The following is a 17,803-nucleotide window of genomic DNA, read 5'->3' on the forward strand; positions in this document are numbered from 1 at the left end:
AATTCGTGACCGGCGTTTTGTTTTGTTCTCTCTCCGCATTCATCACTAATCACCGTCACTAATCACGCAACACATACGTGCTGCATCATCCTCCGGAACTGCTTCAGTGTATGACAGTCAGCGGAAGTGAGAGAAAAGTATTTATTACGTTTAAAATATGGATATTTTTCTTTAAAAAACACATGGATTCGCTACAGGAGGCCTTGTTTTGATAATCACATTAAGATATCGCTATAAGCGTTATATATAGATATATATTGAAATATATATCAAAAATATTTTATATTTGAATTGCATCAAAGACGTCACCCTTTGCCCAGATTACAGGTCTGAACATTATTCTGAACAAGCTCTAAGAGATGCATCCAAGGATGCTTTTAAACAGGCACTGAATGACTTCTCATATGTGCTCGAAATGTTTCATTCATTTCTCCAACTTTCTTTAAATTTTAAATTTCAGCTTTAGTATTTTCATTTTCATTTTAAGCCTAAGCCTTTAGATCAAAGGGTTTTTTAAGCACATGAGAAACAATCAAATTTTTGATTGGTATTGCACATGTTTTACACGCTGTTAAATGTTAATATTTAAGCATTTTTAAATAATGCTGTTTTAACAGTTTTGTAGTGAAAAATCCTCATACCCTTCCTCATCAGATATTTTTAAAGTTATTATTATTATTATTATTATTATTATTGAGCTCAGCAGTCAGGTTCCAGAAGTAAAATCCCATTCCTTTTCTCTATAGAGAAATTAATTTAGTCAGATTAGTACAGATCTACTATAAGCTCTGAGGATGTTACATTTTGAATATGCTTCTGTAGAAGCCACAAGTCTGTGTGATTTCAAATTTAGTCACCCATTACTCTGATAAATTGTTGTTAACATTGAAAGAAAACTGCTGCAAAATGTGGCTCATATATAGTCAATAGTTTTATTTTTTACTATGATTTCTACCATACTTATACTTACATATTTCTGTGTGTACACAGTCTTGCATCTTTGTCTGTTTTTTAAAACAATTGCGATTTTCTTCAAATCAAATGTTGTAATGCGATTCATTTTGGAGCTGCTTGGTTTGGTTCATGACTTGACACGACTTTGAATAAGATTTTTCTTCTCTATAGAGAAAATGAAGATGAAAAAGTGGGTGGTTACCATTGCACTCCACTTAGTAACAGTTTGATATCAGTTTTCTGTGTGAATCACAGTTGTCTTCCTCAAGAGGGCACTTTTGTGCCCATACTAGTAATCTCTGTGAATTGATTTAAAAACATAAAAAACAAACAAACAACAACAAAAAACAATCATCCAGTACAAACAACAGTGACTGATACTGATAAGCAGTTAGAAAAGTAACAGGTAGCACCACATGACCATGCTGTCTAATGTGCTGTTGCAGAAGACATCTGGAAAATGATTTTACACCCTGAAAGTTGACTCTGAGAAATTGTAATAGCCACTGAATTGACCGTACACAAGGAAGAGTTAAAACAAGGACAATTACAATTTAGAACCATCTTACCTGACCACAACACAAGACTTTGGGCCTGTGTATATAAAGGGTTGTATGCTGTTAACTCAATAGTAATGAAAGATATTTAAGACTACATTACATTTTACATGGTTATATTTATAAAAAAAAAAATCTATAACACTTCAGTATAGGGACCAATTCTCACTATTGACCAGTTGCTTATTACCATGCCTATTATAATCATATTGGCTGTTTATTAGTACTTATATAAAGCACACATTCAGCATTACCATATTCTACATCCCTAATCCTACCCAATACCTAAACTTAACAACTATCTTACTATTAATAAGCAGCAAATTAGAAGTTTATTGAGGCAAAAGTTAAAGAGAGCAAAAGTAGTTAATGGTTTGTTAATATTGAGTATTGCACCTAAGTGTGACCAAGTGTTTGATTTGTTAATTAAAATAAAATCAAAACACACACACACACACACACACATGTTGTTTCCATAATAAATGCGTAATGTTTTTTATACTGTACAAACTGTATTTTCTATCGCCCCTTCACTTGCCCTTCAAAAAATGCACACAGATCATCAAAAGCATTCTCTCGCGCACCCCTGGTGGTCGGCCTGTGCACCCCTATGGGTGCGCGCACCCCAGTTTGGGAACCGCTGCACCTACCCCTCACAGGAAACTTTCTTCATTTTTAGATTTTCAAAAAAACTTAATTCTAAATGATTTATAAGCTTGTTTCCTCATGGGGACCTAAAAAATGTCCCCACAAGGTCAAAATTTACTGGTATTACTATCCTTGTGGGAATTGGTCCCCATAACGTAGTGAATACCAGGCACACACACACACACACACACCAGTTCTTTGCCTGCCACTCTTATCAATAAATGAAAGGGGGAAAAAAACATTATTTGTAAATAATGAGGAAAAAGGCTAATTTATAATCAAATTCAGATGGGACTTTCAATAACAGTAAAGTAATTGGCTTTCTTAATGTGGTCTAATACATCACCATTTTAAACTATGAAAACTCTAAAATATCTTGCTTGTCTAGATTTGTATAAACACACAGGTCAGATCATTTAGATCTCTGTAGCTTTTAGAGTCAATTATAGGTTTTTGTTTATTAAGCATGTTCTTCAATTAACAGCCGAATGGCTGAAAAGAAAGTGGTAATGTAGTGCTGATTAACCATTTTAATTCTACAATGCTTTTAGAGAGGCACTTTGCCTTGTGCGATAATTTGAAGTTTAAATACTCAATATATTTGAGCCGCTTATGTTAATGGCACCAGTAAATCAGTACAACAATCAGTGCTCTCAACCAGTACTTTTAAGTGCAGACTATGTATTTGTATTACAGTGCACCCTTAAAAGAAATAAATGTCCACGGCTATGTTTGGAACGGATTACTAGCATACTAGTATACTTGCCATTTCTGCAGTATAGATAAGCTACAGTATTTAAACACATAGCTCAGCCAAACCTTAGTTTTGTTTCATGTCTTGGACTTTTCTGGGTAATAGCAAATGTTGATTTTCCTTGGAACAATTGATGTACCACAAGTAAAATATGTCTGTGATCTATCATCCGAATGACAGAAGTTTGAAAATTTAAATACACATGATACGATTTATTAAAATATTGAGATGACAGAAATTTGATTTGCAGTGCTAGTGTATGTAAACGCTAACTGACTCACATCATTCTCAGGTAAAGGACCAGAGACATTGTACGCTGGCCAGAAAGTGAACGACAATGACTGGCACTCAGTCAAAGTGATGCGGCGTGGTAAAAACCTCAAACTCATGGTGGATGATGATGTAGCTGAAGGTACGAATGCAGTATAATCTTTTCAGAACAGCTTTTCAGCGGCTGCCCCCATGTAATGCATAAATCCAACACTTAATAATCACTTTACCAAGACCTCCTACTCCTCTTTCACAGGTCAGATGAATGGTGACCACACTCGGCTGGAGTTCAGTAACATCGAGACTGGAATCCTGACAGAACGGCGCTTTGCCTCCACGGCTCCATCCAACTTCATTGGTCACCTGCAAGGCCTGAAGTTCAACGGCCTCCTCTATATTGACATGTGCAAAAACGGAGACATCGAATTCTGCGAGCTCAATGCTCGTTTCGGCATGCGCTCCATTGTGGCCGATCCAGTTACATTCAAGACCAAAGGAAGCTATCTGGGTCTTGCTACACTCCAGGCTTACAGCACCATGCACCTCTTCTTTCAGTTCAAAACTACCTCGGGTGATGGATTCATTCTCTTCAACAGTGGAGATGGGAATGATTTTATTGCCGTGGAGCTTGTCAAAGGGTGAGTGGAAGTACAGCAAAATTTCCAGTGAATCTGTTTTTACCAAATGACCATTTTATTGAGGTTGACAGGAAAGGTTGGGAGTCCATTCTGGGGTGTTGGAAGTCAACTTCAGTCAGGCCGAGACATGTTTACTCTAAAGTGGCTAAACGTATGTTAATTTTCAAGATTGCCAAACTACTACACACCTCAGAATACCTTGAACAGCTAATTGTGGGGAATTTGATTGTTGAATATGTTCACCAAAAAGATTTGTTCTGATCCATTCAGTGAGTCTTGCTGTAATCATTACATCTGTGGGTGGAACAGCTAGTATTGGGTATTTTTGTTTTACCCCAGTGACACAAAGATTTTAAATCAGTTCACCAAACAGATTCATTCACACCAGCAGGTGGCGACTAGTGACTGTCTTTTTGAGTATTATGAGAGAGTCATCATACTCTTGAAGGTTACCAAAACAGGCACTAATTTAAAACATAGATTTAAAAACGTTTGACCAACATCACTCTTAGTTTCCAGAGCCTTCTTGACTTATAACAAGTTAAGAAAGAAAAGTCTGAAATTGAATTTAAATTCAGATTTAAATCAGTAATTTCAGTTTTTTTTTATCAGCCCACCCTTTAAGCTATGCTTTCATTATTATTTCATTATTTTCATTATTCCTTATTAATGTTGATTATCGAAATTAACGTTGATTACCGAGAAATTAACGTAAGTGTCAGAAACAACTTTTATTATCTATGACTGATTACCACAGAGTTTATAATGGTATGTTATGTTTTAAAATGCAAGTTATTTAGATCAAGTTGTAATGTGGAGAGAATCATCATAAAATCAAATGTTTAATATCATGTACATAGTTTACCTTACGTATCTGATCTAACTGTACACAATTCAACAGCACACATTCTGCAGAAAAACACATATATATTTTTTTTATAATCTTTGTCAAAATGTACTATTTATGCTTCTTAAACAACTTTTTTTGTTGATGTAACCAGGAATGTGCAGGCAGAAGAAAAATGATGTTGACCCAGTAAAATCAAATAATACTGATCGTAGCCCAATTTATTCAGTCAGATCCAGATGGCACCCCATCCTCTATTATTTCCTGCTAAATATTTCACTCTTCATGTTTTCTTCAGTGTAAGACACTGTGTAAGGCTGACACAATTAATCCACAACAGAACATTTACCCCTAGCAAATATTCTTAGAGGATTTTAGCATTGTATGCTTACTAAAGTAAATGAAAAACAAAAACATTTAAACCAACTACTTGGTATAGAGTACACTGCTGAATGCAGAAGCATGGTTAGCCTAGCCCTAGTCCATCCAAACAGAATGATCGACTTGGCCTGTGGTCAACCCTCCAGCAGGACATATACCCTGTTCCTCTTTAAAACGAGTGTCCACTCTTATTGTCATCTAATAGAGAGCCTCTCAGCTGATCAGCTGAGTTTGCTTCAGTATGTACTTTGGCTGAGTGTTCTTCAGTGAAGTGCACTTGAATGGATTTGGGACATGGACACATTTGAGCTCAGTGTGTATGTGTGTTTGTCAGGTATATTCACTATGTGTTTGACCTGGGAAATGGACCGAGTCTTCTGAAGGGAAACAGCGACAGTCCTCTTAACGACAACCAGTGGCACAATGTGGTGATCACTCGAGACGCCAGCAACACACACACTCTAAAAGTGGACGCCAAGTCTGTCAGCCAGGTGGTCAACGGAGCGAAAAATCTGGACCTGAAAGGTCAGCCGTACAGATTCGCTTAACCTTTTGGTGACATTTTTGATTGTGCGTTTGACATTTCATATAAAAAAAAAAAACATTGGTATATTTATGTGAACAGGAAATGTTGCATACTGAGCACATAAACCTCACTATATGCCAATGTAGGAAGAAAATGGAGGTTATAGTTTAATTTTTTCACTCTTTGCAGGTGATCTGTTTGTGGCCGGTTTGGGACCGAACATGTACCAGAATCTGCCAAAGCTGGTGGTGTCTCGTGAGGGTTTCCAGGGCTGCTTAGCTTCCATGGATCTCAACGGCCGCCTGCCTGACCTCATCAATGATGCTCTGTTCCGCAGTGGGCAGATTGAACGTGGCTGTGAAGGTATGCGTCATTCTCTACAATTCAATCTAAATGTCTACCAATCCCTGGCACACTGCTCTGTGTTTTAACCATTAAATTCAAACCTGATTTAACCTTTGCACCTATTTTCCTCTCTAATCATTTTCTTTTACTTATATTTTAGTTATATTTTTGTGCCTCACTGGAATTCTGGGTATTCTCTGTTGTTTTGTTGATATGAGAGCCCCTATAACCACTAGATGGCGCCTTGACCGAGGGCATGTTAACAGCATTTTTTTTAGTGATTTGAATGAGGTAGTCATCTCATCATTATCCTTGCCTTACAAAAATTTTTACCCAAGTTACTCTCTCATTATCCTTCACACACACACACACACACACACACACACATTTTCCACTCTCTTGACTTGACGTTCCCTCCACTAACCAGCCTGTTTTATTATCCAATTCTTTCCAAAATTTCCTGCTAACAAAGTTGGTTTCACCAAAGCTGACCTGCAAGGTAGAGGGTTCGACCTTTTTACCTCATACACACACATACACACACACACCTGGCTGAAAGTTGCAATGTGTTTTTACATTAATGGTCCTCCAGTAAAACAACTACTAAAACAACTGAACACTTTTTAATACATGTATTAAATACATGTATTCAACACATTTCTATCTATCTATCTATCTATCTACTATCTATCTATCTATCTATCTATCTATCTATCAATTATAGCATGTTGCAGTATTTTGTACATACATATTTTCATTTAGTCCAGAGCTGACATGTGCAGTAGCTGAGGGGACCTAAGATTGAATCCAATCCCTATAAATATCCTCCTTAAAGAACATTCCAGCTCAAAGCTTTCCACTGAAGGCACATCAAAATCGAGACATTGTCTAGTGTCCCGCTGTTCTACAGCAATTGGCCACAATTCTCTCCCCTACTGAAGCATTTTAATGGATGTTTTGGCAATTACTCATTTATATTGTGTTGAGAGCATCCAAGAGTGGTTCAGTTGGGGAATCATTAGAGGCGGAAACCAGCAAGAGAAAAGAAAGAATTCTTCCATTGCTTTCCTGACTCAATAAAAGCACTTTCAGCCAGTGGAGCCTTTCAAACATCCGCACTTAGGGCTTTGCTCTTGTTTTGAATGCATGTCTGTCAGTTTGGTTTCTTTTGTTTATGATCTGAGCTGCTGGAACTGACATGTCATTATGGTTTTAATGAATCTTGGATAGAGTGTAAACAATTGTTTGCATTCCCTCTTAAAGATTCAATAATTGTCTTTTATGAAGTGCAGAAAAATGAAATGTGCATAGATGGTGTATTCACAGAATTTTTTTTTTTTTTTTTTTTTCTCAGCGTGGCTGTTTTTGTATCTCGAAAGAGATATTCTTCACTGCTTAAAAAAAAAAAAAAAACCTTTTCTTAATCAATATTTTTCTCTGGTTTTCCAGTACATAATACTATATGTAAGAAATTAGGAATTGCTTCCAGTAAATATATTTTGGGTTATTTATTTTTCTGAAATGTTAATATAAACCTCAACATGGGTATCACTGGGGACAGCTGGAATGTCACAAAATGGCTTAGCTTAGCTAATGAATATTAATTAGGTCATACACAAATAATTTAGCAAGATCTTTTGCTATTTTGAAAAATGTGTGACTTATTCATCTGTACATGAGGATTTAACTTCATACTTGCATCTACCTGTGTTAGATTTTCAGGGATCCATGGTACTAATCTGTATCAACAGACCTTTTTATTGTAATAAACCAAAATTGCATCTGTAAGTTAGTGACTGTGTATCAGTAGTGGGGACACATTTGTTTAGTCATTTTGTATAGTGATTTCGCTAGAATGGATACCAGCCGTGAGAAAGAGATAGATTAGAATATGAGAGCTGTGGGCTGGAGTAAACATTGTTGCTGTCACTTTTTGTAATTGATAAACTCCCAGACTGCTCAGCAAAACAACAATCATAAGAAAATCCAGTGCTGTATTGTCAGTCATTATAACACACACTGGATTAGATACATCCCTGTTGTAGATACACATCTTTCTGCAGGCCATTTCAATAAGTTGTACAGACCATGCAAGTGCCCATAGGTGGGTTATAAAGTTAAAGTGATTTGTATTAAATTTGTCATATCTCCTCAACATGGCAACCCAGATGAGGTGACCCACTCAATGTCATTATTGCAATTTTAATGTAGAAATTTAGACAATATTTTGTATTTTTCATTTCACCTTACAGTAGTCAACAATATGCTTGCAATGCTGAAATACAATAAGTAACAGAACATTAAATGAAAACCTGTTTAAAAAAATACTGGAGAAACAAGACCAACATACTGAATAAGAAAATGTTTTTATTTGTATTTATTTATTTATTTATTATTTTATTTGCATGTCTGAATGTTCAACTACTACAGTGTTGCTCAGTATTCAGGATGAATGCACTATCATGAATCTGTTTACCGAGCGTTGATGCTGACCCGTGAATGACCTTGCATGCATGCTAGTCTTGCTGTGCTGCCTGTGACAGAGATGCCTGCTGAATTCTGTCATTACTATTGACTCATGCTGTTCCTGTCACCTCCACATCAGGGCCCAGCACTACATGCCAGGAGGATTCGTGCGCCAACATGGGTGTGTGCATCCAGCAGTGGGAGAACTTCACCTGCGACTGCTCCATGACCTCTTACTCTGGCACCCAGTGCAATGACCGTGAGTGACCCAGTTACACTTTATTTTGCTGATTGTAATATCAAGTTGATTTTTGGTGTTGCTTTGTCATTAAGAAAATCTAATTACGTGGGCTATGCTTTGAACAAGTCTGATTATTGGCTGCATCTAAAATAGAGATATCAGATTTGTATTGATGATTATTGTAGCCAAAAGAATGTGTGATTATCATTATATTATCAAAATATCTATACAAATTTTGAATAATCATATTTAACTTTGTTAAACCGTTCCATACATTATATTAAAATAAGATCACTAATGTACTAGATACTGTAAATTCTGTGTGCCTTAGTTGTCAGTTTTTTTAACCTGTTGTTACAGAACACATTCTGATTCACAGTCATGTTAACTTTTTGTGCAGATGCAAGCCACAGTATAATATCCAATATTTATATGATGGGTTAAAAATTAAAAAGGGATCTAATGAAGTGGTTAAAGGTAATGGTAAAAGGACTGAAATCTTTAAAAAACAAAAGAAACACACATGAATTCACTTGAATTCACAAGTGCAGTTTTCGTTCCTACTGTATGTTGATGTATTTTATAGTAAAACAGGAAATTTGTAATATCTTCTGTTTTGGATTTACCCATAGTAAAGTGTTTTCAGGTTCTGGATTTTGTGTGCTGTTAATCATTTTGAAGGTTTAGTGCTTTTTGATGTTGTTATATGTATAAGGAGCCATTTAATGTGATTCAAACAAGTACGATATATTAATATGTTTGTTGGCTACAGTTCCTGGAGCAACACTTGGAACAGGCAACCAATCATTGCATTCTAATTTTGGGGTGGGGTTACAGGAAAGGATGTTATTGGCTAATATAAATATTGCTCTCAGTAACAACAAAGGATGCTGAATTAGGAAAATGTCCTTCTTTTGTAAAAGTGGTTTTGGGTGAGTGAATGATAGTAGAACGACAGTGAGGAATGTGTGGTCCATCTATCCAGTCAGCAGACAGGTTAATAAGCTGTGAGCAGTTGTAATGAGGTGCAGTAAATGTTCAAATGTCAAATTAGCCCAGCAGCCTCTCAAACATGGCAACGCATACGTAGAAATCCTTCTCCTCTAACTCTCTCTCTTTTTTATTTCTCCCTCTCTTTTTCTGTCTCCATTAATGAAGAATAAGCTGGCGTCTGTTTATTTAATGATGTCTCCCATGTTTAACCTCCGGCAGTTGTACGCCGTTTCATCACTCTGACATTTCTAATCATAGAGGCAAATTCAATTTCACCCCGAAAAATGGGCTCTTGAGCTTGCGAGACGATTCTGTGTAGGGTCACGGCAGTTACAGTGAGTGCCACAGCCTTGTAGGCTTGTAATATTAAAGCAATGAGCATTCATAAGCCAAACGTTTGTTCTTTCATTAATAAATAATTCAGTATAAAAATGTCTTGCAAGGTGACAAGGTTTTAGTGTGTGTGTATATATGTATGTGTAAATCTATCATATCCATAATTAAGCTTGACTAATTCATCCTTAATTATCCATTCTTAATGAAGCATAATCAAACTCTTTTGTTCCAGAACAATGGAGAATTATTGTTTGTTGAAATTCTGCACTTTAAAACAATCTTTTTTCTTTCTTTTTTTTGAAAAAAAAAAAAATAATAATAATAATTTTGTTTTATTTTTAGCCAAGAAAGTTATTTTTAAATGTTCAGATTCAAGGCAAAAAATGTGAACTAGGACAAGTAATGAGTAAGCAGAGATGTAAAAAAATATATATATCTCATCTGTAATTATTTATGCTTAATTTTTGGCACAGGGGATAGAAGGTCAAGTTGAGTGCATTGCATTGAGTCTGTGCAGTCTGCATTTTGGGATGCTGCACATTTGTGGCAAATGTGTTTTCATGTCATCTGTATTTTAGGCATGCAGAAATATGTTTACTGTAGCCAGTTTACATGCTATGTATTTCAGAATAAGGTAAAGTAGTATGCGAGTATGCTATTTTGAACATAGCCTCTAGGTGGCAGCTGTGCGCCTGTCAAGCCGACACTAGCATGCACCACAGGATCAAACTGGAACACAATCCCCAGAGCATGCAATCAGTTCTGCTTGTATTTTCATCACTGTCTTCATCTTTTGCCAAACACATGTACACAGACACATGCACAAACACATTCACGCATCAAACGCTCGTCCTCTCGCTTCCGACATAAACGGTCCAAATTGTAAGTGGGCATGATGTCTTTTCTCAGTTTGATATCCAGAAACACAATGGCACACCATACAATGCCCAAAACTGGCACACTTCAGAGCAGAACAGGGGCCAGCGGTGTTTGTGGCCAGAGAAATCGCAACCCTGCGTGAGAGTGATTCTAATTAGCGGGTGTAGTTACCCCTGCGTGCTTGTGGGAGAAAGAGAACATGGAGCAGCCTTTAATAACTCAAATCCGACTCAGTCCAACAGACAGACAGCCTAAATTAATCAGGTAGACAGACAGGCAGAGAGAGTGAGAGAGACCAAAAATGAGAACATTGTGTGTGCGGTTAAAAATGGTCCGTAACCTAGATTTGAGCTGCAGGTTTTAAAGCACGTTGTTCGAGCCAGAAGCTTTCTGCAGTTTTTTTGTCCATGTTCATAAATCCTTCTATTGTGTTACGCTGAAGTCGGAGAGAATAGAAGGTGAATACGGCAGCGTATTCATCACGCTAGCCGAGCAACACAACAGAACGCTCAGCTAAAGCTCCAACGGACACCTCAGCCTCCAGGGCACCATCTTCAGCCAACTCAACACCTATTTATGAAGACCACAATACTTCTGTGTATTCCAGCATTCCGCAACAAAAGTTGCATGCTTAGCCACAGCGTGTATGCAAATAAGCTAAATTTGCTAATAGGGTATTTAATTCCAAGAGAAATGCTAGATTCATTGTTTTGTTCTACAGTGAACTCCTCCCCTTCCAGCTTTATCACTATCCCGGCATTTAATTTATCTCAAGGACGTTTGAGCTATAGGCTCAATCCAGAACACTGACCGAGGCAATTATTCAACTTGCGTAATTGAATTAGCACATTCTATCCGTTATTTGCCCGCCTCCTCTCACAGAGGTCGCTCTTTATTGTTTATAAGCCGTTTGAGAGGCATTCTGCACACACACAATCACATACGCAACAAGTCATAGAAACACAGGGAGAGTGAATCAGTTAATGTTGGCATTTGTAATCGTTTGGACCAATTTGCAATTAATCTTATTGTGAGGCTGTAATCCTGCTGACAGTCAGAATGTGCTCGATCGATTTCCTTCGAAAAATGCTGTTTGCTTTGGTGCTGGTTATTACACAAAATCAAATATCACAATAATAAACTCACAGCTTGAGAAGATGGAAAAATAAATGTAGAGATTCCTTCAGTAATGTCCTCAAGCGTGTGTTTACCTGATTTATCTCTTATGTTATCCAGTTTTAAATAAAATGAGAACCCACCCAATATCTACTGTACCAACCTGTCCGTAAACCACATGTCAACATTATTATACTAAAACCAAGTTGAATTGAATTTCATTTAAAAACATTTTTTGTAATAATTTGGGATAGCATGAGGGTAAGTAAATGGAGTATCCCTGTAATAGGGGTGCTTCCTATTTTCGAACGAGTGTCACCTGATGTGATCATAAAAGAACAATGGGAGTGCTCTTCCAGATGTGGTTGGCACTTTTAGATTAAAGCTCTTCATTACAAATTGGGGTCTAGTGCAGATACATGAAGCAAATAGGACAGGAAGTGTCTCGCCTTTTGGGGTCCCTGGAAGTCTAGGGCCCCAGGGCCCAGTCGGTAATCTTACCCTGCCAGCAGGCTTTAATAAAGTGATGTATTTCATCTTGTAGATGGTGTGATGGTTTGAGATATGCTCCCCAGACTCATTGAAGTTTAGACTCAGCATCTGCTGTTGCACTAAGGTGTGATGGAGATGTCCAACACCTCATTATTCATGATTGAGCTGTGGGTGAGAAACGCTCCTGAAAGAGCTACCCAAGGCCCTCTCTCTCTCTTCTGTGTCTCAAATGAAATAAGGGCAACACATTTTTATGGCTGGACATTTATAACCCCCAGCATATGTACCTGAGGAGTCCCGCCTCTCCCTCCAGCACATGAATAATGCATAAGGCTCCTACATAATACATGACGGTGGAATGTGGGTGAAGGCAAACAGGTGTTCATGTGCCCCTGTTCCCTGGGATCCGGTTCTGGTTCAGTGTCAGTCACAGATGGAGAGGAAGACATGCCAGCTAGCTTCAATCAAGAGATTCTGCTTTTTGTGGCTATGGTTCAGGAAGAGATCCTCCTCACCACATCGCTATGAAAAACAGGGCCTCATCTAGCCACAAGGAAATGCAATATTATATCTGAGAGGCACCGCTTTCATGGTGCAAGAAGAAGCTCTTGTGCTTTGATGCTAAATGACAGATAGCGTAGCACTTTGCGGCGAGCGAGGCTTCTTGTTGGGGCTCTAGGGAGAGCAGCGTTACCCCTTCAAACAGATGCTATTACACCCACGCACAAGCTAGCGAGAATGTAGATGTCTCTATTAAAACAGAATGTTTCAGGTGGAATGTGCAACAAAGAGCAAAAAAGACTCACTGCTGATCATTGAAGGAAAGGAATAGTCTTAACTGTGATGCCACATGTCTGTTCATTTGCTAGCAACATGATAGGTAAAGGGTTTAGGAATAGATCAGCAAAAATATATATATATATTCTTTCATTATTTACTCAGTGTCAGTGAAACATTTTTTGCAGTGACACACAAAAGTAGAACATTTTGAAGAATTTTCTTAGAGCCCTTCCCATACAACACTCATAGGGAACACATCTGTAAAGAGGACAAAAATAACATACAATGCAGAAAATAAAGATATTATTATTATTTTACTGTAAATGATTATGTTGAATAGCATATGGGTTTGTAATGACATGAGGGTGAGTAAAAATGTAAAAATGTTTGGTTTTGTGGAATTTTTCAAGGTGAAGCACTAGAGGGCTTTCACATTACAGCTCTCACGGAAGAGTGGGAGAGTTCAGAGCACTGCTGATATTCCTGTTTGAAGATTATTTTCTTCATACCGGAAGCCTGACCTCAGCGTTACCTATATTTAGAACAGAGATAACGCTTACAGACGCTCACCTCTAAACCAGCAGACTCAGTGAATGAGACATTTGTGGCTGCGTGTAGAGATAAGAGCAGCTCTGCCGCTGAGAGTCTGCAGAGGCTTGAGAAGAAGGAAAATGATTGAATCAGTCACATTATGAAAACGAAAGGAGCACTGAACATCCATCTGCAGTCTACAGCCTGGTGACCTTGAAGCAATGAGTAGGTTCTTTGCTCTGGTGTTTACTGACAAACATACAGGCATCCATCAACACAGGTTTCTGCATTCCAGGGTTGGGCAACATTTAGAATTGAAGAACTACCTTCCTTTTGCTGGGTGTAAATTCGAATCGATTTGGGCATGTTGCATATGAACAGGAAGGGACAGGAAATGAAATTTACTTCACTTGCAATTCAAAATGTTCAACACAATCAAACAACAAAGAATGTCATGAAGGAATGTCCAAAACAAGGATTTCGATTTACTATTTAATGCATATTGCCATTAAATTTTAAATCCGCTCTTTTATATAATTAATTGAGATATAAATGTTTTAATAATAAACATACAATTCCATTGTCCTCCTTAATGTTTATATGCATGCACATACATCCTTATAATAATTTTAATGTTTTATTTGCGAAAAATAATGAATGATTATTAATATCATATCATGTTTCTAGAAATACATAGTATGTTGTATGATATTATGTGTATGGGGAATTTATAAAAAATTTCAAAAACTAAAAATAACTAATAAATAATAATTCCTTAAATTCCAACTTCAAACAGCCAAGGCTTGTCTATATCTACCAAACTATATAAACTGAATCGGTCATGAATGTGTTCAGCATTATTCAACAAATATTGTTCATAGTTTTTAGACTATTTTAAGTAATTAAGTGATATTGATATATTGAAATTTAGTGCATGGTTTCAGCAGACAGGGTGGTGCCACTGCCCTAATGAGCTCAACAGCGCCCCACATTTTCCCCACATGTTTTTGTAATTTTTTTGGTGAAAAATGGAAATGCATCATGCCCTAATTGAGAGCCATATGTTAAGATATGAGACATTATACATTACAAGAATGTTGTGGCGGATAATATCAGTCCGTGTCAGTTCACCAATTCTTCAGACTGTAAACATGGGGAGTGGCACAGATCATACTGAGTGTAATAGTTTTACAAAACTCTACACTACTTGCAGTTTGTTACAGATCTCAGTTGTGGTCCAAATCATTATCAGATTAGTCCAAGTACAAGTCCTACATATGCTCTTGTGAATAGCCTGAAAATAAAAGTAGGAAGGTAGGAATATACAAAAGGAATGTAGGAATATACAAAGTAGCTACATTCCAGAAAGGGAAACAATTGAAAAATAATCACCAATAAATGATAATGATAATAATAATGTTTGTTCTAGCAGTTAATCATAGGTTACTCATATAGCCTACGATACAAAAATACGATACGGAATTCAGAATCTGCCTCGCCTAAATTTAAGGTGAGGAACTGCTATTCAGTTGAAAGCATTATAATTTCAATTTTGAAAGACATGCTGCTTACTCAAGACGAGTAAACCTAAATCTGCCTTTGCAAATGAACTCTTCCAAACTGCTTTTACCAGTTTCCAAAAGTTCTGGAAGTTTGTCATCTGTTGTCAATTTCTAGAGATAGTTGGTAAGATAGTTGAAGGAGTTGTGAAGTTATTGCATGAAGATCACGTCACACGCTTCACATTGATTGTATTGATCGTGGCCACAGTCCAGTGACAATATACTTTATTTATGCATGTCTACCAATTCTAAACCTCTCACAAGGATGCTGAAAATATAATTGGCTCTCACATATAAAGTAACTTTTGCCACAGTGGGTTTATATGAATGTCCCCTCAAGTTTAACAAGTTGCCGTTGGTTTGAAATCAATAGGCATCTTCTTATTTGCTGAAGGCTTTTTTTTTCTTCTCTGAATTGATGTACTTCAGGTGCATGGACCTGATGTGGAAAGAAAATTGTTTGTCATTGAAGAGAGCATTTTATATGCCGCTCAGTTTCTCAACCTATTAAATGCATTTCTAGTTTTCCTCTGGTGGCAAGATTTATATACAGGGATCAGAAAGTGTTTGGGTTTTGTTGTCCTGTTCTGCTGAGACTTCAGCTTAGCTGTTCTAAGCTGGTAAACTACTCAACCACAAAATGCTCAGTTACACATAATCCTTAAAAACATTACAGAACATCTTTTTATAACCATTTGAAAATATCAATGGTTTGTCAAGGATTTAGGAGGTTTTGTGGAAAGGTGAGCTATGGATTTTTTTTTTATCTACATGTTCTTTCTTGTGTAAATTGGCTTTGGTCCACCACTCCATCGAAGTATGAGGAGATGCATTCACAGGATGCATTCTTGTGTCACATGCTCATACAGTATGTTAGCCAGTAACTTCTTGTTAACCTCTTTCAACATTTGGCATCATGAGCATTATTTTCTTAAAGTCATTGACAGTTTTAAATAAATAGACCAATCATAATGATATGAAGTTGGGACAAGCATCTTGTATGTATTGGGATCTTGTGGACAGAAGCATCATAGTACTGAAAATCATACTACTGTCTGGCTGTTCTAACCTCAGCAGTCATCTATCAGTATGTATTGCAAGTTAGCGTTAAAAATTATCTACTATCTTGCTGATCTAACATTAGGCATTGTTGTTAAGAATACATTTCAAGTGCTGTTTATTTGTAATGGCATGTATTACAAACACAGTTTGCACAGTGCAAGTTTGTGGAGGATGCAGTGGCATTCTGCAATCTGGCATGCTTTACTGAAACTATCTTACCTTTGTATTTTAACATGCATGGTTTCTGGAATTCTGCAATTGTCATTTTTAAGATCATGCCCATGACAAATGACTTTATTGCTGTGCAATTTTATCAACCTTATCAGAGCACACTGTGTCTGCAGCTAACAGGTCCAGCTGTGGTAATATTTTATCAGTTCTCAGAACAGGCATTGTTACCTACTAGGGATGTAACGATTAACCGCGAGCCAGTTGAAAATCAGTTTGCTAAACAAATCACGATTTATGTATATATGAATGTATGTCTGAGGGTAACTTACTGTCTTTAGAAAAGTATAGATGGTATTTTTTTTATTTTCATCTTGCCTCTGTAAAATGCACATTAAAGTTCATAAGTGCAGCGCTGCTTTGTTAACAGCGGAAACCAAGGAAACGCTTTAAGCGCCACCTGCTGGCAGAGAGTGAATCTGCGTCTCATTCAGCTCGTCTGCTGTTGCTGTTTCATGCAGATATTTTTATGTATAGTTTCACAAAACTGAAGTCAAATCATTCTGTTTTTGCTTCAAATTTCGAAATTATACAATCTAATTTAGATTAAAAACTGATCATGTTGCATGTATGCAGCATCTTTGTTTGGATCATGATTAAAATGCAGTGGTTGCCTGCCTAATTTTAAATGGAAAGAGCACAGACAAAGCCTTAGTCTGTTTATATGAAGAGATTTATTTTATTTGTGTTACTTATTTATTTGATTTGGGGCTTGTTTTAAAATTTCAATTTAGTTTGGTTATTTACATTTACATTATATTTAAATTTTATTTAGCAGACGCTTTTATCCAAAGCGACATACAAATGAGGACAATAGAAGCAATCAAAACCAACAAAAGAGCAATAATTTACAAGTGCTATATTAGTATATTATTATAGTGTTATATTTCAATTTCACAAAGAAACGTGAAGCATTTTGTCCAAGCAATAATAAAAGGACACATTTCATTTATAATTTGTCTTAAATCTAATTTTGTTAAAAAAAAATTGTGAATCGAATCATGAAATCAAAATCGTGAATCAAATCGAATCGTGACTTGAGTGAATCATTACATCCCTATTACCTACTGTAGCTTGAAGCTTGGTCTGAAACTTTTTCCCCCCCTTTCATAAGTCATTGTTGAATTGAATCAGTTTTTGTTCAACTGCAGATTATATATATATATATATATATATATATATATATATATCACGGCA

The 17,803-nt window shown here is 36.7% G+C and overlaps 1 protein-coding gene across 9 annotated transcripts in view; it reads left to right on the plus strand.

Annotated features, from left to right (window-relative positions):
- Positions 1–17,803, plus strand: part of nrxn3b (neurexin 3b) — a 313,614-nt gene that overhangs the window by 150,379 nt on the left and 145,432 nt on the right. For 6 of the 9 annotated variants that reach the window (XM_016562578.1, XM_016562579.1, XM_016562584.1 and 3 more), the window contains 6 exons: positions 3,206–3,325; positions 3,440–3,821; positions 5,384–5,574; positions 5,765–5,938; positions 6,393–6,419; positions 8,526–8,645. In XM_016562578.1, coding sequence (XP_016418064.1) covers positions 3,206–3,325; positions 3,440–3,821; positions 5,384–5,574; positions 5,765–5,938; positions 6,393–6,419; positions 8,526–8,645 — 1,014 coding nt within the window. The remainder of the gene's footprint in view (positions 1–3,205; positions 3,326–3,439; positions 3,822–5,383; positions 5,575–5,764; positions 5,939–6,392; positions 6,420–8,525; positions 8,646–17,803) is intronic. The other 3 variants (XM_016562582.1, XM_016562583.1, XM_016562586.1) reach the window with 1 other exon arrangement.

The sequence above is a fragment of the Sinocyclocheilus rhinocerous genome, unplaced genomic scaffold, assembly GCF_001515625.1.
Source record: "Sinocyclocheilus rhinocerous isolate Xijiao unplaced genomic scaffold, SAMN03320098_v1.1 scaffold769, whole genome shotgun sequence".
In the NCBI taxonomy this organism is placed as follows: domain Eukaryota; kingdom Metazoa; phylum Chordata; class Actinopteri; order Cypriniformes; family Cyprinidae; genus Sinocyclocheilus; species Sinocyclocheilus rhinocerous.